General features: G+C 41.7%; 2 protein-coding genes across 5 annotated transcripts in view; one reads left to right on the forward strand and one right to left on the reverse strand.

Annotated features, from left to right (window-relative positions):
* The window catches only part of LOC147016688 (phospholipid phosphatase-related protein type 5-like), a 67,511-nt gene extending 50,009 nt beyond the window's left edge, over positions 1-17,502 (forward strand). For all 3 annotated transcript variants that reach the window (XM_085845614.1, XM_085845613.1, XM_085845612.1), the window contains exons 6-9: positions 2,999-3,196; positions 3,521-3,697; positions 8,083-8,220; positions 15,749-17,502. In XM_085845614.1, the coding sequence (XP_085701740.1) occupies positions 2,999-3,196; positions 3,521-3,697; positions 8,083-8,220; positions 15,749-15,781 (546 nt within the window). In that variant the 3' untranslated portion in view covers positions 15,782-17,502. The remainder of the gene's footprint in view (positions 1-2,998; positions 3,197-3,520; positions 3,698-8,082; positions 8,221-15,748) is intronic.
* Positions 17,503-19,314: 1,812 nt separating this feature from the next.
* LOC147016690 (interleukin-20 receptor subunit alpha-like) overlaps positions 19,315-26,986 on the reverse strand; it is a 33,348-nt gene continuing 25,676 nt past the window's right edge. For both annotated transcript variants that reach the window (XM_085845616.1, XM_085845617.1), the window contains exons 6-7: positions 19,943-20,102; positions 19,315-19,802 (exon numbers count right to left, since the gene is read on the reverse strand). In XM_085845616.1, the coding sequence (XP_085701742.1) occupies positions 19,537-19,802; positions 19,943-20,102 (426 nt within the window). In that variant the 3' untranslated portion in view covers positions 19,315-19,536. The remainder of the gene's footprint in view (positions 19,803-19,942; positions 20,103-26,986) is intronic.

Consider the following 26,986-nt stretch of genomic DNA (forward strand, 5'->3'; position numbering starts at 1 on the left):
CTCTTTCCATCCTTCGACGCCAAAGATGTAACTTTTCTTTGAAGGAATTCAACTTTTCACAAGCCTTCAATATGTTTATCCCTTTTCCTTGAAGAGAAATACTCAGGTCATTCATACGAGTGAAAATGTCAGCTAAGTAAGCCAGCATTTGGACGAATTCCTGTGATTCCAATGCCCCAACCAGATCACATTCACGCTCCTCCAGAAAAATTTTGATTTCTTCTCGCAGTTCAAAGAAGCGGGTTAAAGTTTGTCCTTGTGACAACCAACGGACTTCTGTGTGGAAAAGCAAAACTGAATGCTCACAACCCAGATCCTCACAAAATTATTTGAAGATGCGATGGTTCAAAGCTCTCCCCCTGATCCAGTTGATGATCTACACACAAGTATCAAGAACTTTCTTCAAATTTGGAGGCAATGTTTTTGATGCCAAAGCATGCCGATGACGAAAACAATGGGTAACTTGCAAGTCTGGAATCTCCTTTTTCATCAATGCAGAAAATCCAGATTTATTTCCAAGCATTGCAGGTGCCCCGTCAGTGCACACAGAACCAATGACTTTGATATCTAAATAATGTTTGGCAAAGAAGTCTTTCACCAGCTGCATCACATCCTTTGCAGTTGTGTTTTTTGGCAGATCTTTACAAAACAGGAAATCTTCCTTCACAGCACCATCATTTACATACCTCACTAATGTGATGAGTTGAATACAACTGGAGACGTCAGTTGACTCATCCAACTGAATAGAGATTTTAAAAGGACTGGCTCTGACATCTGGGATGACTTGGTCCAAAATATCTTCACTCAAATCACTGATTCGGTTGTGAATGACATTATTTGATAGGGGCACCTGTTCAAATATTTTTCTTGCTTCTTTGCCCAGGATAATTGTTGCCATTTCCAGTATACATGGCTTGATGAGATCTTCCGCAATTGTATGGGGCTTCTTGGATTTGGCCACTCTATATGCCACTTGGTATGAAGCAAGAAGTAATGGTTTTTCAACAGAAACGAAACCTAGTTTTGAAAGAGTTCCTTGTGAATCAAAACGAGCTCTTTTGATTTTCAATGACCCAACATCATGTCCTCCAACATCAGCTCCACCATGCTTGTTCTTGAAGTGCTCATGAAGCTTGGATGGCTTCAGATTTGAGTTGGAAAACACAACGCCACAAAGAATGCACTGGGGTTTTTGCAAGCCATCATTTCCTGTTGTGCAAGTGAAACCAAAGGACACATAGTCATCATTCCATTTCCTTCTTTTTGACATGATGAAGGGTTCATCTGCAAAACAGAAAGAGAAAAATATGACCTACTACCACTTTTCAAGGCACACTGGCAGCTGGCTGAGTGATGACTCATGACTTGTCACTCAAAGACACAAGCCACTTTGTCGCACCCCCTGAAATTCCATCTCGCACCCCCAGGGGGTGTGGGCACCCCAGGTTGGGAACCCCTGCTTTACACCAAAGAGGTCAACGATTGACCGTATCCTTGCTCTTCGGTTCCTCACCGAACTCAGACTAGAGTTTTCGGCAGGGGCTGCTTGCAGCTTATGCTCATTTATGCAAAGCATTCGATTCAGTAAATCGGGATGCCCTCTGGAGGATTGTTCGTCTTCGTGGGGTGCCACCAAAACTGATTGATATGATGTCTGAACTATACTTTGGAACTGAGAGTGCTGTGAGATGTGGTGGAACCATCTTTGACTTATTTCCAGTTGTTACTGGAGTTCGACAAGGGTGTGTACTGGCACCCACATTTTTCAGCGCTTGTATGGACTGGATTATGGGGATGATGCCAGAGAAATGAAGCTGTGGTGCATCATTTGGGAATGTCAAGATCTCTGACTTTGATTTCACAGATGATGCAGTCATCTTTGTGGAGACTCGGGATATCCTTTTGGGGGCCTTTGAGGTGCTGAATGAGGAGTCGGAGCCACTGGGAGTACAGGTATCTTGGGTCAAAACTAAGATCCAGGCTTTTAATGACATATTGGATGCTGCTATCATCTCTGTACCTGTTTGTGGTGAGGATGTTGAGGTCATGGAGAGATTCACTTTCCTTGGCAGTGATATTCATGTCTCTGCTGGCTGTGAGCCAGAGGTCAATATACGTCTGGGTCGGGCCTCGGGAGTCATGCATTCACTGGATCATGGGGTATGGTGCTGTCGGTACCTGTGCAGGAGGACGAAGTCCGAGTCTTCAGGTCCTTGGTGCTTCCAGTGTTGCTCCATGGATGTGAGACTTACACTCTGACCAGGGATCTGAGATGGAGACTTAATTCCTTTGGTACCAGATCTTTTCGGAGAATCATTGGCTATCGCTGGTTAGACTTTGTGTCCAACGAGCGGTTGCTGAGAGAGACTCAAATGAGATTTGTTACCTGCATAGTCCATGAGCATTAGCTGTGGCTGTATGTACATGTGGCTCGTTTTCCTGTCGCTGATCCTGCTCACCAGATTTTCTCAGTGAGGGAGCCTTGTGAGTGGAGGAGGCCAATTGGCCGACCACGTGCCTCATGGTTGCAGCAGATTGATCAGTATCTCAAGGAGATGGGGATGGACCAGGCATCTGCCTGGGGGATGGCTAGATGGAGGCCCCTGTCGTACCGGTGGAAAGTGCAGGCAGCGACGCGTTGCTCTGGCGCATGCTCCCATACCTGACCTGACCTGACAGGTGAGAGATGTGAGTTGGTGTTTGTTTTTCATAAAATACATATATATATATATATATATATATATATATATATATACATATATATATATATACACACACATTGGATGACCTTAAAATTGGAATAAAAAATAAAAACTTTTTGGCCCATTTGTATCACCGAATTTCTCTTAATCAGAGTGGTAATTGTAAACAACGTACCATTCATCTTGTCGAATGTCTTTCTAAAATGTTTTTGCTAATGAGATTGTACTGGGTTAAAACTTATCAATAAATATCCTAGCCCAGCAAAATATCAATTGCCATTGCTTGCGGCGTGCAGGTCGTGACAGGGAGCCTGGCACCTCATTTCCTGTCTGTGTGTCGTCCCAATCTGTCGGCTGTGGTCTGCCGCGACCCTCCAGCCTTTGCCCCCGGTCCTTCTGCCTGCTCAGGCCAACCAGGACGTGTGGCAATGGCCGCTCGATCTTTTCCTTGCAAGGAGGCTGCCATTGCCATGTATAGCGCACTGTTTACCGCGGTAAGGTTTGTTGGTGTTGGGAAGTGCTACAATTTGAGATACGATTATTATTGTTATTTTACTGTTATATTATTACTTATGTTATTATACTGTCATCATTATGAGTATATCATTTTTTTTACAATTTAACAGTACAAAATGTAAGAACATGACGCACCAGTCCACACCAATGTCCTAGAATAGTAAAAATAGAATGCAATTGGTGAATCAAGGGATGCGTTGAACAGGAGTATCCATGATTCATAGTTTTGTGTTCACATGGTGAGTAAATAATACAGCGAAATGCTCTGCTTGTCTCTACTGACTTTCTTAAACAAATCTCAGCTGTACATCACCGGGGTTGGTACGCCCAGGGGCTCTCGCCTGCTCCGGCCAAGTTTGGGTTTGGTGGCACTTGGATTGGCAGCTGTATGCGGAGCCGCTCGTGTCGCCGAGTGTCGGAATCACTGGCAGGATGTTGCTGGTGGCTTTGTCATTGGAGGTGGAATCGCCATCTTCCTGGTCAGTAATATCTATATGTGCATATTATTTTCTCAACCACTATGTTTTCCCATTTCTTTCTTCTTTTTGGATATTTACCTGTTATAAGTGATCATTGTGCAATATGTGCAGTCGAACAACTCATTCTTCCATTTAGTAAAGGATCTTGGTTTCAAGTGCTATGCAGATTATAAAAAGTGCTAGGCTGTTGTGGTTGAGCAACTTGCGTGTTGAAGCCCATTCTGCATCTCTTCGCTGTTGCGGATATGAGTCCCATGGTCAGTTCAGGTTCAGACAATGGAGTCGGTGGGAGGAGGGTGGTATCGGTTATTTTGTTTCTGCTCTAATGCGGACATTAAAGATCCCACGGTACTATTCAAATGCAAACCACATTAAAACTGTGGCTGCATTATATTGCTGAAAGCAGCAGTTATTAATCTGGCCATGTGCCCTACCTACCGTAAGGACCTATTATTGCGAGGTATGCCAACCAATATTGTAAGTAACGTAATAAAACTGGAACGGCACTCGACAGAACGCCCACCTCCACCAGCCTGAATATTTTGTTTTGTATCTCAATGATAGGCTGGATCTGCATCCACACCTGAACCATCTCATCGGCTTGTTCTTGTCACCTACCCAACTCATCTCCCAAGTTTTGTCGTAACTCGTCCACAACTTTTTGAAACATCACATATCGTTTTTGGCACGATCTCTCAATTATGAACAATCACAAAATAAATTTTTTCTAATTCTCATATCTTCAGCCAGGTCTTCAGCAAAATCGAATCAATTAGTGCTCGTCACACACTCAACCTGTCCACCAAGTTTCATCCGAATCCACCTGTAAATTTTTTGAGATATTGAGCTGTATATTGTTTTGGCCATTTCTCTCAATGGTGAATAACCACTTCAGAAATTCTAGTTTCCATTAAAATCTAAGGATTTCCAGTATACGGATGAATGCACTCACAAGACAGGGGAAGAAGAAAGAGAGAACTGTGTATGGAGTGTCAGAGTGTGGTGGGTGTGGGAGGCAGGAGGTAGGAGAAGGACCTCCAAATTCTTTATAGATAATTATCGATAAATGGCTTCTTCTACCTTAATTTGACATCATCGTGTGACACACTGATGTAGCATTCTTATAAGACGGTGCTGCTTCTTGACATGAAAGTTTTATGTAGCTTGCAAAAGATATGCCAGTAAATGCAGTAACCTGGATTAATCTGCTTGTGCAACCCACCCCAACATATCAGGTGACCGCAAGTCTTTTTGTAAGTAAGAAAAAATCGTTTTAAGAAGAGAGCTCTTGATGTGCTTCATATGGCTGAAAGACCTTTTGTCACTGGAGTTGGACGCTGCCACAGTGAGACGTGTAAAGCAATGAAGACTTTTGGGAATGCCATTTATAAGCTGCTGATGCCCTTGATGGTGAGCATATCCGGTGACATTGGCCACCGCTTGTTGGACTATTCTTTGAGAGGAGCTAGCCACTGTCCCTACTCATCAAAGACACCGGCGTCCTCGTCGTCTTTGTAGAACTGCATCATATTTCCCAGAGATACTGTACTGTCATTGGAAATTGTGCTGTCAGGAATGCAAAATGACTGTAACTTTCCAAATACTCATTGATTCTGCATTTCAGGTCAATGAAAATCATGTCGACGATGATGGAAAAGCCTTCAGTTTTGAATTTTTGCTAACCAGTCAGCACAAGCCAGTCGATATGCCTTTGTGTAATGAGTAATTACCACTCATTCAGTAGATCTGTGTCGGAATGGCGACCCATCCAGGATTGCGCCCAATAGCCCAGGACTGCTTCGGCAGCACCGGCGCTCTGTACAGAGTATGGACCCAATGGACGGATGGATTCAGTAGATGGCGCTACATGTTTCCCATTATTCCTGATAGACCCCGTAGAGCATCGATATTGATGGTCTCAATTCACAACTCATGTGTGGATGATGAAACTACCCACAATTATTTGCGAAAAAGCCATTTTCCCAGTTTTCTTTCACGTGCTTTGGTACCCTCTTGCTCGTGGGGCCTGTTGCAGTTTCAACAGTTGTGACGTTGTTCATACGGCACTGATCACACGGCGCTGTTGTTGCACAGTTGTGTGATGTAATCACGTGACATCCTAATGTGACATCTTTGCATGACACCCTGACGAAAATAACAGCGAAACCTTGCTCAACAAATAATGATGACGAAGCTATACCATGTACAGGTAAACTTAGGTGAAGGGGACAAGATGTACCTCCCAGGACTTTAAAATCATTTTCTGGAAGTTCATCAATGGGGGTTTCATCACTCTCAGACTACACGGCTTTAAGTACTGCTTTTTCTTATCTATTCGTTCACAGCTCTCTGCCAACAATCCTGTGAATTTGAGTGAGTTATCCTCATTGTGACTGTGGCAGTATTGTAATCCAGAGATCGGATAATAATCGCATAACTAACTGGATTAGTGATAGGAAGAAAAGAGTGGCTGTGATTGAGACGATGGTAAGTACCGTAGTGGGGTACTTCAGGGATCAGTGCTGGGACCATTATTTTTCAGAATTTACATCAATGATTGGGATAGTGGGGTTAAGAGTCAGCTTTCTAAAATTGTAGATGACACAAAGCTTGGAGGTAAGGTAGATAGCATAGAGGGGAGGGTGAGGTGGTCGGGGCGGGGGGCAAGGGGGTGATCAGAATCAGGAAAGTCTCGATACTTTAATAACAAAAGATTGGCAGATGCAATTTAACCGAAACAAGTGTAAGGTGTTGGGGATGGGGGAAGAATCATGAAAATAGTGATTGCATGATTCAAAGGGTAATGTTGGAGCGTGTCACACAGGAGAAGGATCTGGGGGTGGTCGAAGATACGGGAGGTAAGCAGGCAGCACAATGCCAGGAAGACTCGGCAGCTATAGGTAAAGCTACCAAGGTTTAGGTTGTATTCTTGGGCCTTAAATTATAAATCAAAGGGGGGTAGTTTTAACAAACAACAACAAAAAAACAGCCTTTTTACAGCCATTTTTCCCTGCTGAGCAGGGGTTTCTTTTTTGTGCGGGCTCCATGCAATCATGGTTCCCTTCTTGAGGCAATGTTTTATGGCCGGATTCTCTTCCTGACGCCAACCCTGGTCTCCCCTTACGACACACAGGGATATGGTGCACCTATTCTAACCGGGGCATACACCGGGACCAGTACACTGGAACTCATTTTGCCGACCTCAGAAGGATAACAAGCTGAGTCAAACCACTGGTGTTAATTCAATGAGTATGCCGTCCTCCTTCGCCAAAGGTCCCCTTATGATTGTAGTTTTGTGAGGCATATAGTCAACCAGCAGGAAGTCCCTTGGCCTGCCTTGAAATTGAAACCTGTTGGATGGTGCTGATCCCTTGTGCTTCCATTGCATGGAATACAATTTAGCATCAGGATTCCAGTTGTGAAGCCATGTTTCATCATCAATTATCAGATGAGCAATAAAGTCATCTGGATCTGCATTGACCAGTTTTAGAAGTTCACAACCTAATGCTAGTCATTGCTGCAGTCAATTCTGAATGCTGAGGTTCCAATGAATTGATGTTGGTCACAGCTTGGTGTTCATAAATGGTGACAACACTTTCTAAAGAAATTCCAAGTTCTGTGGATGTTTTATTATCTTAGTAACCTGAATGCAACAAGCCTGACAGGACGGCCTAGATATATGCACACGAACCCCTAAGCCATCTAGCCTGGCTTTGAATCCCCACTCAGCTACAAACTGTCATCCCAGTGTTTCACAGACAGAGTGATTCTTCAGTGTGTGTGCATGTGCCGTCCCTTGGATGGACATAAAACTGGGTGCCTCATCTGTAGACATTTAGTTGGACGTTAAAGATCACACGGCGTCCTTTGCGAAGACTAAGTGAGCTGTCAACTTCACCCTGGCCAAATTGTAAATTCCTTCCCTAACTACTGCTGGGAGAGGGATGGCAAACCGTCCAGCATGAACGCTGCCAGGAAACTGCTTTGGCAGCACCAACACTCTATAACAGAGTATGGTTCATCGGATCGGAATGCGACAATACTCCGTGATTTGCACATACAGTATATCTCATTTAGGAAAAAAGGACACGAAGATGCATCATTGTACCTTCAATTGAATACCAGTAGTCGACCATAGATGACTCCACATAATGTATGGCCTTTGAGTGTTGGTGCATCCCAGCATCATGAGTTGGGCCCTCAGATGCGAATGCTAAACATTTAAGCCAATATAATTTTGAAATTGAGATCCATACATTCTTCTTTCTGTAAAAATTGTTGGTAAAAGTACTGTAGTCAACAAAATTGTAGTAAACAAAAATGTCAAAGCAGATAACACTGATGTAACAAGTCATCCACCTCACCCTTGCCCACATTGTCTGCAGGTGCGCTGCGTAGTGGATGGGTTCCAGGTACAAAGTGCAGCAGCTGATGGTCATGATTGCCGACAGGGGAACCAAGGAAGTTCAGGCTTTCTCAGTCTGTCGAGGGGAGATAGCCCTTTGCGCGGTCGTCCAGGCCAGGTAAAGTGTCCCTTAAGCTCTGAGTGTTAAAGCCGGTCCCACTTTCCCATCAATTTGGACCTATTATATCTACTCGCTGTAAAGAAATGAGTTTAGAGACTCGCACAATTCTCAAGCTTATGTCGAGTGAAGTGAATTCATGTCTTCTGAGTCACATGCATTGCATTCTTTGAAGGTAATCTTTAATCTCAAAATTCAGTGCTTTTGGGGGGGTTTTTTTCCACCTGTCTTCCTTTTGGGTGTTTTTTATTACTGACATTCCACCTGAGTTCTAAAAATAAAGGTGGCTTGTAGTTCCTCAGTCATTCAATGAAGGGGTGGGTGATCAGTAAGTTTGTAGCCTGACTAAAGCAAAAAAGGACTAAAAAAATTTAAACTTTACATCGTCCTTTTACATTGATTTTTTTGAAGGGCAGGCCAAATTTAATTGATAAACATCTTTAAACATTCTCAGTATCAGATGAAACATCATGCTTGGAATTCTATCAAAAGTATAAACTATTGTTATTGAGCAAAGAAAACTATAACTAAAGAAATATGGAGAAGGAAGATTACAATGGGAGGTAGGATGTTTGAACCTCCCCACCCCTTCCCCCACAAGATGCAAACACAGTTATTTCATTATTTTTCTTCAAAATATTCTTGCTTTTCTTGTGAGGCAGTTGCTCTGAACCAAGTTGTGTTCTCTTCCTGAAAAGCAAACCCGGGAGAAGGTAATCTCAGCTCATTACACAAAGTCCGCAACAAGTGCGTGTCTACTCTTAGGAGAGCCAGAAAACAACATCTGTCCAACCTCAAGAATGAAATTTCAAATTTGTCTCCCTCCTCCAAAACTTAGTGGTGCCTTGTGAAGTCTATCTTTGGTGTATGCTCCCCTTCCATCCCTTCCATCCCTTCCCTCTCCTCATGGCACCATAGCCGACTCCGCTCGTGAGAAGGCTGAATGCCTCAAGTCTGTGTTGAGATTATCGTTGATTTCATGTAAACTGGTTCCCATTGCATTGGAAGTTATGTAAAATTAAAAAAAAATTATTATTTGATTTCAGCAACCTGAAATGCGTCATGAAAGACTTTAGTGGACAGGAACTTTTCTCTCCTTCTTTCTATTTTTTGTCTATGGAGGGGTTATTTTTTCATATGCAGCCTGTGGCTTCTTGGCTGCATAATTTTCTGAGGGTGCGGATATACCACTGATGCAATGTCCCCTATTAGCAGCACGCTGGTACTCATTTAGCCAAACTCTGAAGGATGGCAGGCTGAGCCAACCCACCTGGTGTTAATTCAACTGAATGTCAGCGGCTTGGAATCAAAACCCGAAGATCTTAAGCTAGCCACCCTACCTGTTAAGCCAACATCAGGCTTTATGGAGAGGTGAACTCTTGTCAATAGTTTTTCTGAAGTTCACCTGCCTATGCCTGGATGGATTTTAGGGGAGAGGAGTAGCAGCTGAAACCCAAATCCGATATCCAGGTTCCTTCTGATGACTGTAGCTTCGTCTATTTTGGTTCCTCCTGATGCTCCAATGCTGTATTTTGTCAGTTATTTGATTTGCTCTCAAATCTTGTGTCCACAACCTCTCACTGTCTGTATCCACCCGACCTAGTCACAGGCAACTGCTCCCGGAGTCTGTACTGCGTCTTTTTGCACTTGAGAAGGTGGAGAAGTTTCTGGCAACCCTCGACTCTGATTCTGCAACTGGGCCGGACGGCATCAGTTCACGTGTCCTAAAAACCTGCTCTGCTGTTCTTGCACTTCCTCTTTCTGCTCTTTTCACCTTGTCATTTGCCTTAGCTCATCTTCCATCTGCTTGAAAATCAGCCATCACTGCATTTCATAAAAAGTTGAAAAATCCGATACCCTTAACTGCAGACCTATTGGCTTATTTCCAATCATCAGAAAGCTGGCATTAAGGTCATAAAACCATTTTCTCCAAGGGTCTCATCTCAGACCACCAATTCAGATTCAGATCAGGTCACAATCCATACTGGATATGTTGTTCTCCGAACAATGTGTGGAGGCCCTCAATGTCAGACATGACATCAGGGCCGTCTCTCTAGACATATCTCGAGCTTTTGATGCAGTCTGGCATCCTGCATTACTCTCCAAACTCTGCCTTTGGCATCCAAGGCCAACTCCACACATGGCTTAATTACTTCCTCCACTCTCATAGCCAACGCGCGGCTCTCAACGGAATTCTTTCATCTCTTCTCTCCGTCAAGGCTGGAGTACCCCAATGCAGTGTTTTAGGCCCAGTCTTATTCCAAATCATCATCAATGATCTCTCTGACTCTCTGGAAAATCCCCTATATTTATTTGCTGACAACTCTACTCTCTGCCATGACATCCATCATCCTTAAAATAGACAGGCTGCAGCCCCTTCCCTCTCTTCAGACCTTGACAAAATCACAAGCTGGTAAAACACTTGGAATATATCTTTCAGTCCTGACTTATGTCACACTATCATCTCTCTCCGAAAGGACCATCTGGCAAACCCTCCTGTCCACTTTCTTAACAATCCTCTTGAGGAGGTTCAGTCATTAAAACTCCTGGGTTTCACTATCAGCCATGATCTTTCTCAAGCAAGCCACATTTCAAAGTTGGATTCCAAAGCCAGTCAATGACTGGGCATTCTGCATCGTACAAAGTCCTTTCTTGGCACACCTGATCTTCTATTCACCAACAAGACCTTCATCTGCAGCTTGATGGAGTGATGCTCCTCCCTCTATGCTGGCTCCCCTTCGTCATACTTTACTTCGCTTCATACCATGGAAACCAAGACTTTCAAGATTATTGGAGTCTCCCAATAAGTTGAGTTGAGGTCGGTGATCACAAACATGTCGGTGGTGTCTCTCTCTCTCTCTCTCTCTCTCTCTCTCTCTCTCTCTCTCTCTCTCTCTCTCTCTCTCTCTCTCTCTCTCTCTCTCTCTCTCTCTCTCTCTCTCTGTCTCTGTCTCTGTCTCTGTCTCTGTCTCTGTCTCTGTCTCTCTCTGTCTCTCTCTGTCTCTCTCTGTCTCTCTCTGTCTCTCTATCTGTCTCTGTCTGTCTCTGTCTCTGTGTCTCTCTGTGTCTTTCTCTCTGTCTCTCTGTGTCTCTCTGTGTCTCTCTGTGTCTCTCTCTCTCTCTCTCTCTCTCTCTCTCTCTCTCTCTCTCTCTCTCTCTCTCTCTCTCTCTCTCTCTCTCTCTCTCTCTCTCTCTCTCTCTCTCTCTCTGTCTCTCTGTCTCTCTCTCTCTGTCTCTGTGTCTCTCTGTGTCTCTCTGTGTCTCTCTGTGTCTCTCTGTGTCTCTCTCTGTGTCTCTCTCTGTCTCTCTCTGTCTCTCTCTGTCTCTCTCTGTCTCTCTCTGTCTCTCTCTGTGTGTGTTATGTCCTGATCCATTCAGTGTTTTAGCTCTTTCACGAGCCTTCACTTTGCTTGCAAAAATTGAGGTTCATCGAAGAGTGAGATGATACAGGGAGAATAGGCAGGCAACATACTGACAGTGGAGTAGTGAGTAGGGTACTGAACGAACCACAAGTAGGGCAATGAACGAGAATAGGAAGGAGAGGAAACACAGCCACAGACCCAAACGAGGCTCATAGGAATATACGGCTTGCATAAAGATTGGCGAACCTCGCACGAAAACATACACAAAGGTACACAACAAGACATTCAACTACCACACCTCAACAAGTTAACACCAACAATTAACAAACACTGTTAAACAACACAATTCAGAAACAGGTATCCTCAGCTTTTCAAGACATCCTTTCAAAGCACACAAGATGGCGTTTGGCCACTAAGTAACCCAGAACCAGAAACCTCTGCTTACTGTTAAACTGCTTGCAATGGAATACTAATCTTTGTGAAGTCTATCAGTGTTTTACATCCTTATTCTCTGATGAAGAGCCCAAGATAAAAACAATGGCCACACCTCATTTCACAAAGTGGTAAACATTTTCTGATAGACTTTCGGTTGATAAAAGATCCATCATCAAACTACTTGATTCTGCAGGTGATTCCACAATGGTAGTTTGCATTGTGTTTGGTAAAATTGATTGCTCGAAGGCAAAATATCATAAGTGTTATTATGTTTAACACTTCATTCAAATTGGAGCAAACTTTCACCTTTCACGGAGCAAAAAAATCAAGTAATCAGTGAAATGAGTCGAGCTGTCATATGAAGCAATACCTCCCCTCATCCAACCCCCTCCCTCCCCGAAAATGTTTTCTCTAATCGTTACAAAGTATACCGTGTTCTTCATCATCAGTGCCCTCACTCTCTAATCACATTCATTCATCTCATCATTCTTCACTTCATCCTTGTCCTGTCACCCCTCACCCTGCTTCACCGATAAATATGAGTTCCCTTACAAGGAACGTCGATGTCGGAGGAGGCCATTAGGTCCAATAAAGCCTGCGTTAGTCTAGTATTACCAACTTATGAAGCTTGTTTATCCATGCTCCATCCGCTAAATGCTGATAGTCAAGCAAGGAAGCAGAATGTACCATTTTTAAAGTCGTTGGTATGATTCGGTTGGTTGTTTTAACCGCTGACCTCCCAGACTCAGAGCGGTTGCTCTGAAGTCTAACCATTACACCAATGAGGCTAGTTGCTCTTCATCTCAGCCCAAACCACATTACCCCACTAACTTGAATTAGCCAGTCTACTTTGGTCATCTTTTCATCTTGACCCATGACCAGCTGAATTGGCGCACGGAAGTTTTCGTAACTATCTTCTTTTCAGATTTTGTTTGACGTCTCCAATCATTTATTTTGATTTAATATGTAAGTCGTGACTATGTTGGCATGCTGGAGATCGTTGGTTTTACCCCATAACCGTCTCACACTCTCTCGATATTTCAAATAAATAATCATTGAGATTGTGAAATGCTCGAAAACACTATTTTTGGAAGAACAAATGTGTTATATTGTACCAAAATATTTGTGCGTTGTCTCACTAGAGTGGTGCTTTCAGGTTACTCTGAAAACACAACAGTAAGGATCATACTGCAATCATTAAAAAATAACTTTTATTGCGTACTTTAGTCGGGTAGCTGGAGATTTCTGTGTTTGTGAGGGGACAAAGTCACCTTGTACTACACTGTATGAATAACAACAGATCAGCTGCACAGACTGGCAGTGATGTCACTATGTTTACAGTGGTCTGCAAAAGTATTCACCACCCCCCCTCCCCTTTCCAAAGTTTTCACATTTTGATGCCACCTGAGCTTATCGGTTTCTTTAAAATTTAACTTTATATTTCGTCTTCACAAATTACTCCAAGGTGATGAAGCTAAAAAATTCAGATAAAATATGAATAAGTTCGATTAATAGAGAAAATCAGATGATTCTCAGTTATTGAAGTGTTTCAAGCCCTTTTCCTAATTTTCCATAAATCACTTCAGGGGCAAATTATTTGTTTGAAAGATTACAAAATAAGTGTAATTGGTTTCACCTGTATGTAATCAGTGGTTTAAGTTAAAAATTGGACTCCCCTACTTATTTAAGGAGTTTTAAGGTGCAACTCACTTGGTCAACCAACATGGCAAACATGAAGATCAAGAAGCTTTCCAAAGAAGTCAGATATATAGTGGTGGAGAAGCACCGTACAGGAGAGGGTTATAAGAAGATTTCAAAGTCACTCATTATCCCTTTGAGTGCAGTGAAATCCATCATTAAGATGTGGAAGACGTATCAAACCACCCACACTCTATCCAGATCAGGTCACGCATCAAAACTCAGCAACCGTGCAAGCAGGAAACTGGTTTGGGATGTCACTGTAAATCCAACAATTACCTTGAAAGATTTACAATGCTCTATGTCCAAGATGGGGGGTCAGTGTTCATCAATAATAATCAATATCCCGTTTACTTTACAAAGCTGGCCTCCATGGACAGGAGCCAAAAAAGAAGCCACTACTGAAAAAAGATGCATCTAAAAGTTCATGCAGAGTTTGTGAAAAAGCATCTTAATGATACCGCAGACATGTATGGAAAAGTTTTGTGGTCAGAGACAAAAATTGAACTTTTTGGTCGAAATTCAAAGCGTTACGTCTGGCGCCAGCCTAACACTGTACATCACCCAGTCAACAACATCCCTACTATCAAGCATGGTGGTGGTGGTAGCATCATGTAATGCGGCTCCTTTTCATCAGCAGGGACTGGCAAGCTTGTCAGGATAGAAGGGACAATGGACGGTGCAAAATACAGGAGAATCATTGATGAAAACCTGCTTGAGTCAGCCATGAATCTGAAACTGGGTAGGAGGTTCACATTTCCAAAGCACAATGATAGAGCCACACTGGGATGGCAGAATAATAAGAAAATGATGTTCTTGAGTAGCCCAGTCAAAGTCCTGACTTAAACCCAAATGAACATTTATGGTGAGACTTGAAGATTGCAGTCCATTGACGCTCCCCATCAAAGTTGGCAGAATAAGAGCAATTTTCAAATGAAGAATGGGAAAATATTTCACCATCTCACCGTGTAAAGCTGGTAGAGACCGACCCCGCAAAGACTCAGAGCACTCATTACTGCAAAAGATACTTCCACCAAGTACTGATCGAAGGGGCTGAATACTTTTACAACCAGTGAATTTTGATTTATACATGTTTTTACAGGTATTCCTGACATGTAACCTCCTTGAACTATAACATTGTTTAGTTTGATCCCTTCAGTTGTGAATGAAAAAGTTCATTTGGAAAAGTTGTTTCTACATATTTTGTAATTCATCTAAATGTGGCATTATTGGTAAGGGGTGAATATTTTTACAGGCCACTGTAGATCACTTTCTTCTTCAAAACCTATCATATTGTTTTGGCTTTCGTAGAAGTCGTATTAGCCAAGTTAATTGTGCCTACGTATTAATCTTGCCCTGAATGGGGTTGCGAGACTATTGCAATGCGCGTGTGTGTGTGTGTGTGTGTGTGTGTGTGTGTGTGTGTGTGTGTGTGTGTGTGTGTGTGTGTGTGTGTGTGTGTGTGTGTGTGTGTGTGTGTGTGTGTGTGTGTGTGTGTGTGTGTGTGTGTGTGTGTGTGTGTGTGTCTGCATCCATATCTATATATATATATATTTTCACTTTAAAAATGAATGTTTAAACTGCTTGTCCGATGAACACAAAACTTTAAACATAGGAAGGCCTCTCCATGGGGAACGTTTTATTAATAACCTGACATCATAGGTCACATGGTATGGCAGCCATATTGAATTAAAGGAAAAAAATTTGGACATCATCTTCTCTGAAACTGTTCAACAAAAAAAAAAAGTGAAACTTGGCATATGTCATCGACTTCCCATGGAGTATATAGGGAGGTATGGATGACATCATCAGTGAAGTGGTATTCCATCCATAATTGGTTGAATCGAAATCCTTACCTGAAAATTCTGAAAGTTCTAGAATGATGAAGAAGAAGAAGCCCGATTAGGAAAGTCAAAAGTAGATGAAGAATGAGAAGCAGGTGGAAATGTAAATTAGAAAGCATAATCTATCTATACCTATGATACGTAAACTTCCAGTCTGGTGTGTACGGTTATGATGTGATGTCTCTGCAGAATCATTCGACATCCATTACCGAGGTCACGTGAATAAGGACGGAGCACCTGTGGTGAGGAGGAGATGAGAAGAAGTGATTAATGGTTTAAGGGGTAATGAGGTGAGGATAAAGAGAATGAAAGCCATCCCACTTGGAACTTGCACACTACACCATCTCAACCACAACGCATAGCCAGTCTCATAACTTCACATGAACCACAACTCAGAAAAATAGAGCCATATCCATAGACCTGACTATATGCCTCATCACATGACCACAAACTCGCACTACTTGTGATTACACACACTGTTGCTGTCGTGGTTGGTGTTCCTAATGTATTTTTTTGCTGTCACTGCTTCCTTAGGCTGTATGCCTGGAGCAGTGGTATTTTACCAGGGCCTTCTACTTATTGATATGCTAAAATGTTTGAATTTTAAATCTTCCCTCTCCCACTCCTTCCTTGTACTTCCCTCCTCACCCGTTAAACGAATTTTGCGATCTCCTCCCCACCTCCAATTCCCTTTCCAACCCTCTCTTTTCTTTTCTATTCTAACTACTCCATCTTTTCTATCCTAATTAACCAAGTAACTTTGCCTAACTCCCTCTCTTTCTTTTCCATAATTTATGTTTTCAATATACCGTCCTGCCTCCTCTGCCTTTCCTTCACCCCGGCCACCTTCCACGTGCGAGTACTATGTCAAAGGCCTCTCCACCATTTTGAGAGAGGAAGAATAGACCAGAACAGGCCTCTGCTGCACAAAGGTCAAGATTTATAGTCCAGCAATTTCTGTTATGATGTAATAGAGTTACAAGTGTGATGTAATATTGGAAGTTGATTTAAGGATCATTTCCATTTTGTACCATATTCCAGTTGATTTAGTCAGGAAAGGCTGTATGGCAAATGCCATTATCAGTTCAGCTTTAAGCTCACAGCTTAAGCCATAATGATCGGTTTTAGGGGTTTTCAGCTCGAGCAAGTGACTTAGGCTTTTATAAACATAGGCCGTTACTATAGTCTAGTTTGGAATCATAGTTAGGCTTGCGGATAGAAATCAGGGCAAAAAAAAGGAGAAGGTAATCGTTGTTTTAGGTTCTGCATAAAGCTAAAGCAGTGAAGGTTAGGGGGATATAGGATAAGGATTTGAAAGTGGTCGGATGTATTTACCCTTTTGTGGTGTTGTTTTTATGCTGTTGCTGTGGCTTGGTTCTGTGCAACTTTTCCTACCAATAGCAGAATGAAGCAGCTTGGATCAGGAAAAGTGAATTTAACAATTATGCATTATTTGCTGTTGATTGCTCTTATTGCCATGATGATTGTTAGCGATGCACATTTGTAGACGTACCTTGATGGTCATGAGACAGCATTGCACGGAGGTACAATTTTGTAATCACTTCCGAATTGGATGACTTCTACCAATCCATGGCCATTGCCATTTGGGACTAATTATGTCGAGAAATCGTAATGACTACAAACCACTGCAACTGCAGTCTCGGCACAACACAATTTGATATCTTCAGCAAGACCAACAAGGGTATAATGGCAAAAACAGAAAGTCCAACACGTGCAATATGTTCACCCAAACAGTCCGAAACTGAACTTCGATTTTAAAAAAGACTTTTGTTCAGCATCTTTCCGTTGTCTTCTCTTCCTCGTTCCTCTGCCCTCATTGCCGCTGATCATTGTGAGAAGAGTTTTAGTTTTTGACCAAAGCTGTGAGTATGCATGCTGCCAATTGTACTTGTCTGTGAGAATAAACATTACTAGTAATCTTGTCACGTGACTTCATGAATCATTCTGAAGGAAATTTAGATGTTGGAACTCAAGTTCTGTACTGGCTTGGAAAGGAGGATGGTACGCTCCGTGTGACATTGCCCCTTGCCAACACTGCATTGTCCTGCAGTTTTATCTGCACGATCCTGTTGTACTAGTAATACAAGCTACAGGTCGGATCAGACAGCTCATCAGTCACTACAGATACCATAGCTGCTACAGACATGTTGCACCCGCTACTCGGCTACTGACATCTCGGAAACGCGACTAAAATGCCGTTGTTTGGGAGTTTTGTGCTCGTTTCTTATAAACGTGCATGCTCAACTTTCTTGGATACAAAATCAAAGCTCATTGGAAGAACACATTCAATTTATTACCTCTGCCACAGTAGGTGGACGGAGGTTATGTTTTCACCCCGATCTGTCTGTCCATTTGTTTGTCTGTGAACAGGGTATCTCAAAAGGTAATGGACGGATTCGGACTAGATTTGGTGGACAGGTTGAGTATGTGACAAAGACGAATCAACTCGATTTTGGTGATGATCTGAATCTGGATCCGGACGTGAGAAGTTTTTTAATTGATTCTTCACCATTGAGAGATAGGGATAAAAACAATACATAGCATGATATTCCAAAAGGTTGTGGATGGGTTATGACAAAACGAGGTGGATGGATTGGTTTGGTGACAAGAACAAGCCGATTCGATTTTGGTTCAGGTCCGGATGGAGATCCAGCTTATCAGTGGGATACAAAATGTAAACTGTTCAGCCTGGTGGAGGTATACACTCCATCAAGTGCCGTTCTTGTTTTCAAAGTGATTTTGAATGGATCATTCAGGTAAGTATGGATAATATAATCAACCTTTTTCAGTCTTATATTTCAAATGATACAGTTGTGTGCCTGGTGTTGGCTTAATAGTTAGGGTGGTGGGCTTGGGATCCAAGGATCCTGAGTTCAAATCCTCCTTATCTGTTGAATTAATACCAGGTGGGGTTGACTCTACCTGTCATCCTTCCGAGGTCGGCAAAATGAGTGCCAGCTTGCTGGTATCCTGTGTTGGAGGAGTGACCCGTCCAGGATTGTGCCCAATTGCCAAGGAGACTGCTTAGGCAGCACCAACGCTCTGCACAGAGTATGGTCCCAATGGATGAACTGGATGGATACAGTTGTTCTTCTGATGATTCTGATGTACCGTACCATGTTTCAGAGCATCGGTGCTGCCAAACCAGTTTATTAGCAAGGATTATGCTGGCGTGATTTCCCATTGCCTTCCCAGCAGTAGTTAGGGCAGGAATTTAGAACTTGTCCATGGTGCCGGCGATAGCTCGTCTACTCTTCATGAAGGACACCATGGGATCGTTCACATCCACCAACTAATGCTGGCAGACAAGACGCCCGTTTAACGTCCATTATAGGGACGGCACACACATTGATGAATCACTCTGCGTGTGAAACACAGGGATAACAGTTTTTAGCTGGATACCTGTAGATCGTCCTGCCAGCCTATACTTTTTGTAACAGGAGCTTTTTCTTGTGAAGGGTCAGCATGATTAGTCCCACTTTTTACTTCCCATTTGCTGCTATCCTGGTTTCCTGATATATCGCTATCCTGATCGCATGTTTTCCAGTCCCACCATCCTGGTCCCATGGTTCCAGTGGCAACAATCTGCTCCTCCAGATCTTGGTAAAATAATTATGCCACAGAAAGTCTGCAAAAGTTTCAGGGTTACTCAAGAAAAGTTTGAAAGAGTTGGTGCCTTGATGAGTATTCTTCGGCTGAGCTCCATGACAACCAGGAAAATTGAACACAACTCATTTGTGCTCATAAATATTTATTACAATATGGTATAAAATGTACAGTACCACAAAAAACTATTTACAGTCAAGTAGTTTGGCAAGATGTATCGGGGTGTGTTTTTGTTGTTGGTATGGGGAGCTGATCAGGAAAAAAACACTGCAGTTTTGGAAAATAAGAGGAAACATGACAAGGATAAGGTAAGGAAGGAATGAATGTTTAGGTCTACATCTTGTGACCAGTCACACGAGACCCTCCAAATTGTACACTGGAACATGAGATGTTGGAGAAAGTTGGGATGAAGCTGAAGGTCCGTGCAGGAATGGAGAGTGTGTGGTTTTGAGAGGGCCAACTGTAGGAAGTGAAGGGTTCTGAGGGTGGCTTGAGCGTAAAGGTACGACAGCGTTTCGCTTGCGGAAGAATTGGCGCAGTGCAACACCAAAGCAGGTGAGAAGAACCCCCAGGATGACCAGACTGCCTGCCACGAGCGCTGCCAAAATGAGGAAATCTGAAGATGGACAAAGAACAAGGGATGGTAAGAACAGTTCTCAAAGTTAACTGAGGAAGCTCTTTTTCTGACTATGACTCGATTTTCTTTTTCTCTGTGCATTTCCTGCTGCCCTTCCTCCACATGCTGCCTTTGCTTACCAGGACTGTGTGTGCCACCATGTGTTTCAACACAGATTATACGGCTGGGTTCTCCCAGCTGCTCCCACCCATCTGGAACAATCTGCACCTTCAGGCAATATGTAGTGCCAGGCTCCAGATCCAGCAGCTGAAACTGAGACTTCTGAAACACCAGGAATTCCTGCAGGTAGAGGTCAAAATAGTTAACATGGCGGTAACAAAGCCAGTCATTTGCAATGCAGCGTAGGTTGTTTTGCAATGATGCACAATGCTACTTTATCAGTTATGTGGATGAGAACAAATTTTTAGTGCCCGTCCCAGGTTGTCTTTAGTTATTTAAGAATCATCTACAAACCATGGACTGGCAATGCATGTTAATCTCGACCAAGTACAGGAAGCTCCCAACCTCTCCCTCTGACCCCCCCCCAAAAAAAAACATAATTTGTGAGTCCGTGTATTGGACTAACAATATGATAGCAACATTGGGGTTACAAAAAGTTTTAAATCACAATCCTTAACACTGCTAAAAACAAGGGTGCGGTGAGAAGAGGGAGGGAAATGGTGGTGAGGAGGGAAGGTGTGGGGTGGGAGGAGGCAGGGGGAGGGGTAGGGTGGGAGCCCAGAGGAAGGGGCGGGAGGAAGGAGGGGAATGGGTGATGTGGGAGTGTGGAGGCTTTCAAACAAAAAATTCTGGGACACCATTCAGATGGATTTAGCATGCAGTATGTAGGCCATTGGTAAAGTGTATCCATGATCAAAAAAAAAAAAATCAAAACGTCTAATTATTTGGACTGAATGAGCAGCGCCTCACCGCTCTTCCCCATCACAACTGCCAATATAGATTACACGGGATACAAGTGAACCCAATTACATTTCATTTTGCGTGCAGCACATGACTGCTGGTTTGCATCATTACTAGGAGGGGAGGGGCGCATCTGTGCCATTGATGTCGTGCCCTCTTCAGGGGACAACAGGAATTTGAAATTTGCTCAGGGTGCTGGCGATAGCTCATCTACTCTTCGTGAAGGACATCATGGGATCTTTAACATCCATCAACTAATGCTGGTCGGTGAGACACCTAGTCGAACATCCAGATCCATCCAATGGATGGAACACATTGATGAATCAATGACTGAGTGAGCCCAATAGACTGTGGGATGATACAATCATCCAACAAAATATGGGAGATGTATTGCTTCCAGTGATTGCTTGATGCATCAGTTGTACTTTTTAAATTGCATTTAGGTTTCAGGCTCCTGTTTACCAATCAGCAATGAAAACTGGTAGGTCAACTGATTTTACAGTCTGCACGTGTTCACTGGTATTTTGCTAATATGTAAAATGCACTATGTATTGCTTCAATGCAAAAAAGTCAAGGAACTTCAGTGCAAGAAGATGCCATTGGGCCCATCAAAGCCTGTGCTGTTATTGCCAACTGATGGTTGTTTTGTCCATGTACTGTCCTCTAAATGCTGAGCATCAAGCAAGGAAGCAGCACAAAGATTTTTTTAAAAGTCTTTGTCCTTTGCTATGACTTGGTCAAGGTTGGGTTCGTACCGCTGACCTCCCAAACTTACGGCAGATGCTCGAACCATTACGCCATTCACCCGCTTTGGCTCCTTTAACTGATGCCTTGATTATTTCTATACTCATTTTGGACTTGGACTTTGCTTAAAAAATAAAAAATAAGTGTATCTACTCAAAAGTTACTGATTACAGATTATCGGGAGATGTCCGATCTGATCAAACGCTCGATGAGTGCTTCAAACTGATGGCATTATCAGTGATCTGTAATGTCATTGCTATTGGGAGTAAGGTGACGAGGGGGAATTAATCAAAGGCTCATCTGACTTCAAACTAATTGTACATCATCCTTTGTTTTCTCTCTCCCTATAGATGTCAAGGCTTGTGGAAGAGCTAGCACCAGAGTGGAAGGTCAACAGAGAGGTGAAGAACAGGTGGACAAAAGGCAGGCAGGGAAAGCAAATGAGGGTAAGTAATTGTAGGAATGTTCAGGAGTGTAGGGTGTGGGAGACACCATGATTTGGCAATGGGCAACCTCCGTTGTAGAGGAGTGGAGAGTAAAGCATGCAGGACAACAGACAAGGATTCACTTCCACAGATAAGAGTAAAATGTTTCCAAAACAGTTTAAAACTGAACACCGTGGCATTTTGGACATCTTGTTCAACAGAGGAATCTAAACGACAGTTCAATAGGCAATGCACAGAATTATAAGGCCTTTCAGTGGATGGTCAAATCTTTTGTTGGTGATTATTCCCAGCAGTGTGGGGTTGACTCAGCCTGTTATCTTTCTGAGGTCAGCAAAATAAATAACAGCTTGCTGGGATGATTGATCCATTCGGATATCCTGCATCGGAGTGGCGAACCGTCCAGGATTGTGCCCAATTGCCCAGGACACTGCTTCGGTAGCATCGACACTCTGTGCAGAGTCTGGTCCCAATGTATGGATAGAATCCCAGCAGTGAATATGCTTTGTTTGTTGAAGGCTGTGACATATGACATCATCGTCTCGATTGTAGAGTCGCTGCTCACCTTCATTCTTTCATTCCTCTTTTTTCCCACCTTTGGAACAAACTCTCACACTCTCTTCAATCCCACTCTTTCCTCAAGGTCTTCAAAATAGCTGTTCAACACCATCTCTGATCTTCCCCCATCCCACACTATGATCTCTTCTACCCCCGTGAATCCACCCCAATCCCAACCTCCTTCATGTTCTCTGCTTTCCTTCCTGAAAGTCCCTGTAGTGTCCATCTTGTTTACCCCGTGTACCCCGTCCCATCCCTCTCCCTTCCACAGATCTTCTCATGTGTCTATTCCCCATTGATTTGTGCTTCCATCTCCGATCCCTCTTGTCTCCTGCTCCCCTTGTTATACATTCTGTGTGTTAGCTCTTATACGAGCCTTGACATTGCATAAATGAATATGTAAATAAAAAGTAATTAAAACGAATCATGTTTGAGACGAAATTTGATGCTAGCAATTGTGCAGACGACCATCGAGATATTAAAATTGAGTCACAATGGCAAGATCCTTACAAAGGTGGCATTTGGAGTGTCACGTGACTGTGGTCAGCAGAAATTATGATGTTGTTGCATAAGTTACAGCAACAATGCTGAATTAAAGTGGGACACTCGGTAGAGCGCTTTCCTCCACTACATAATGCCTGATCCACGAGAACATATCGAGCCCAATACATTTTTGAAATATCATGCTACACAGTAGTGTATGGTTTTTGTTCGATCTCTCTATGGTGAAGAATCACTTTGAAAATTAAATAATTGTCGTATCCAGATCCGATCTTCACCAAAATCGAAACAATTCGTCCTTGCCACACACCCAACGTGTCCACCAAGTTTCGTCCGAATCCGTGCACAACTTTTTGAGATATCGTGCTATATATCGTTTTGGCCCGATCTCTCCATGGTGAAGAATCACTTTAAAAATGATCACATCCGGATCCGGATCCGGAACTTCACCAAAATCTAATCAGTTCGTCCTTGTCACACAGCCAACCTGTCCACAAAATTTCATCCCGATCCGTCCACAACTTTTTGAGATATCCTGTACACAAACAGACAGAAAGGGGTGAAAACATAACCTGCTTCACCTGTGGTGTCGGAGGTAACAATGAGAATGTTACTACAATATCAACCACAATACTGTACTATAGCGAACGCAGTGAGCTTCATACTTAACGCGTGCACGTGAGAGAATAGGAAACAACAACAACAAAATACCCCTGGCTATTTGGAATCCGTGTCGTTAGCCATGACCTTTTGCTTCCGGTTGTTGTTAAACGCTGTGCGGTGTATAAACACGGTTGGGTTTTATTTCTATATTATGAATATTACTTAACGCGTGCACATGAGAGAATAGGAAACAACAAAAACAACACAATACCTGCCAATTGTGAATCCGTGTCGCTGGCTATGACCCTTTTGCTTCCGTTTTTGTTTTGTTTCTGGTTGTTTTTTGTTTCCGGTTTTTGTCATGGGGAATGATGCATGCCGGGAGATCAAGGCATCGTCGGGGACATGAAAGACCCAAATAATATCAGACATGGTGTATATTTCCTCCACTGATTTTAATAAAGATATCTCCCGCATCATCAAAAAATAATTTTTAATCGTGATTTACGTTATTTGATCGCTGATCCGGAATCCAGGCCGAAGTGACCGGAAATTACGTACACAGTTGTGAACAAGTTGTAGGTAAAGTCAGAAGCGAATGTAAGAATTCTACGTTCGCTTCTGGTATTTATTTTTTCAGATGAGATCCTGTTCTTGGCGGTGTAGTTGTCGTTGTGAAGGTAATGTTGAGATAATATATATATATATATATATATATATATATATATATATATCTTCTTCATATTCTTCTTCTTCTTTTTCATATATATATATATATATATATATATATATATATATATATATATGTATTTCTTCTTCATATATATATATATATATATATATGTATATATTTAAATGAGATCCTGTTCTTGGCGGTGTAGTTGTCGTTGTGAAGGTAATGTTGAGGTAATATATATATTTTTCGATGAGATCCTGTTGTAGGCGGTGTAGTTGTCGTTGTGAAGGTAATGTTGAGGTAATATATATATATTTTTCGATGAGATCCTGTTGTAGGCGGTGTAGTTGTCGTTGTGAAGGTAATGTTGAGGTAATATATATATTTTTAGATGAGATCCTGTTCTTGGCGGTGTAGTTGTCGTTGTGAAGGTAATGTTGAGGTAATATATATATTTTTAGATGAGATCCTGTTCTTGGTGGTGTAGTTGTCGTTGTGAAGGTAATGTTGAGGAAATATACATATTTTTAGATGAGATCCTGTTCTAGGCGGTGGAGTTGTCGTTGTGAAGGTAATGTTGAGGAAATATACATATTTTTAGATGAGATCCTGTTGTAGGCGGTGTAATTGTTGTGAAGGTAATGTTGAGGTAATATATATATTTTTAGATGAGATCCTGTTCTTGGCGGTGTAGTTGTCGTTGTGAAGGTAATGTTGAGATAATATATATATATATATATATATATATATATATATATATATATATATATATATATATATATATATATATATATCTTCTTCATATTCTTCTTTTTCTTATATATATATATATATATATATATATATATATATATATATATATATGTATTTCTTCTTCATATATATATATATATATATATATATATATATATATATATATATATATGTATATGTATATATTTAAATGAGATCCTGTTCTTGGCGGTGTAGTTGTCGTTGTGAAGGTAATGTTGAGGTAATATATATATTTTTCGATGAGATCCTGTTGTAGGCGGTGTAGTTGTCGTTGTGAAGGTAATGTTGAGGTAATATATATATTTTTCGATGAGATCCTGTTGTAGGCGGTGTAGTTGTCGTTGTGAAGGTAATGTTGAGGTAATATATATATTTTTAGATGAGATCCTGTTCTTGGCGGTGTAGTTGTCGTTGTGAAGGTAATGTTGAGGTAATATATATATTTTTAGATGAGATCCTGTTCTTGGTGGTGTAGTTGTCGTTGTGAAGGTAATGTTGAGGAAATATACATATTTTTAGATGAGATCCTGTTCTAGGCGGTGGAGTTGTCGTTGTGAAGGTAATGTTGAGGAAATATACATATTTTTAGATGAGATCCTGTTGTAGGCGGTGTAATTGTTGTGAAGGTAATGTTGAGGTAATATATATATTTTTAGATGAGATCCTGTTCTTGGCGGTGTAGTTGTCGTTGTGAAGGTAATGTTGAGGTAATATACATCTTTTTAGATGAGATCCTGTTGTAGGCGGTGTAGTTGTCGTTGTGAAGGTAATGTTGAGGTAATATATATATATATATATTTTTAGATGAGATCCTGTTCTAGGCGGTGTAGTTGTTGTTGTGAAGGTAATGTTGAGGTAATATACATCTTTTTAGATGAGATCCTGTTGTAGGCGGTGTAGTTGTCGTTGTGAAGGTAATGTTGAGGTAATATATATTTATTTTTAGATGAGATCCTGTTCTTGGCGGTGTAGTTGTTGTTGTGAAGGTAATGTATATATTTTTAGATGAGATCCTGTTCTCGGCGGTGTAGTTGTTGTTGTGAAGGTAATGTTGAGGTAATATTAATTTTTTTAGATGAGATCCTGTTCTTGGCGGTGTAGTTGTTGTTGTGAAGGTAATGTATATATTTTTAGATGAGATCCTGTTCTAGGCGGTGTAGTTGTTGTGAAGGTAATGTTGAGATAATATATTTATTTTTAGAGGAGATCCTGTTCTAGGCAGTGGAGTTGTCGTTGTGAAGGTAATGTTGAGGTAATATTTTTTTTTGATGAGATCCTGTTCTAGGCGGTGTAGTTGTCGTTGTGAAGGTAATGTTGAGGTAATATATATATATATATATATATATATATATATATATATATATATATATATATATATATATATATATATATATATTTATTTTTTTTTTTTTTAGATGAGATCCTGTTCTTGGCGGTGTAGTTGTCGTTGTGAAGGTAATGTTGAGGAAATATACATATTTTTAGATGAGATCCTGTTCTAGGCGGTGGAGTTGTCGTTGTGAAGGTAATGTTGAGGTAATATACATATTTTTAGATGAGATCCTGTTGTAGGCGGTGTAGTTGTCGTTGTGAAGGTAATGTTGAGGTAATATATATATTTTTAAATGAGATCCTGTTCTAGGCGGTGTAGTTGTCGTTGTGAAGGTAATGTTGAGCTAATATATTTATTTTTAGATGAGATCCTGTTCTTGGCGGTGTAGTTGTTGTTGTGAAGGTAATGTATATATTTTTAGATGAGATCCTGTTCTAGGCGGTGTAGTTGTTGTTGTGAAGGTAATGTTGAGGTAATATTAATTTTTTTAGATGAGATCCTGTTCTTGGCGGTGTAGTTGTTGTTGTGAAGGTAATGTATATATTTTTAGATGAGATCCTGTTCTAGGCGGTGTAGTTGTTGTTGTGAAGGTAATGTTGAGATAATATATTTATTTTTAGAGGAGATCCTG

This window comes from Eptatretus burgeri, chromosome 11 (assembly GCF_056783735.1).
Source record: "Eptatretus burgeri isolate ZD-2024b chromosome 11, Ebu_testis_v1, whole genome shotgun sequence".
In the NCBI taxonomy this organism is placed as follows: domain Eukaryota; kingdom Metazoa; phylum Chordata; class Myxini; order Myxiniformes; family Myxinidae; genus Eptatretus; species Eptatretus burgeri.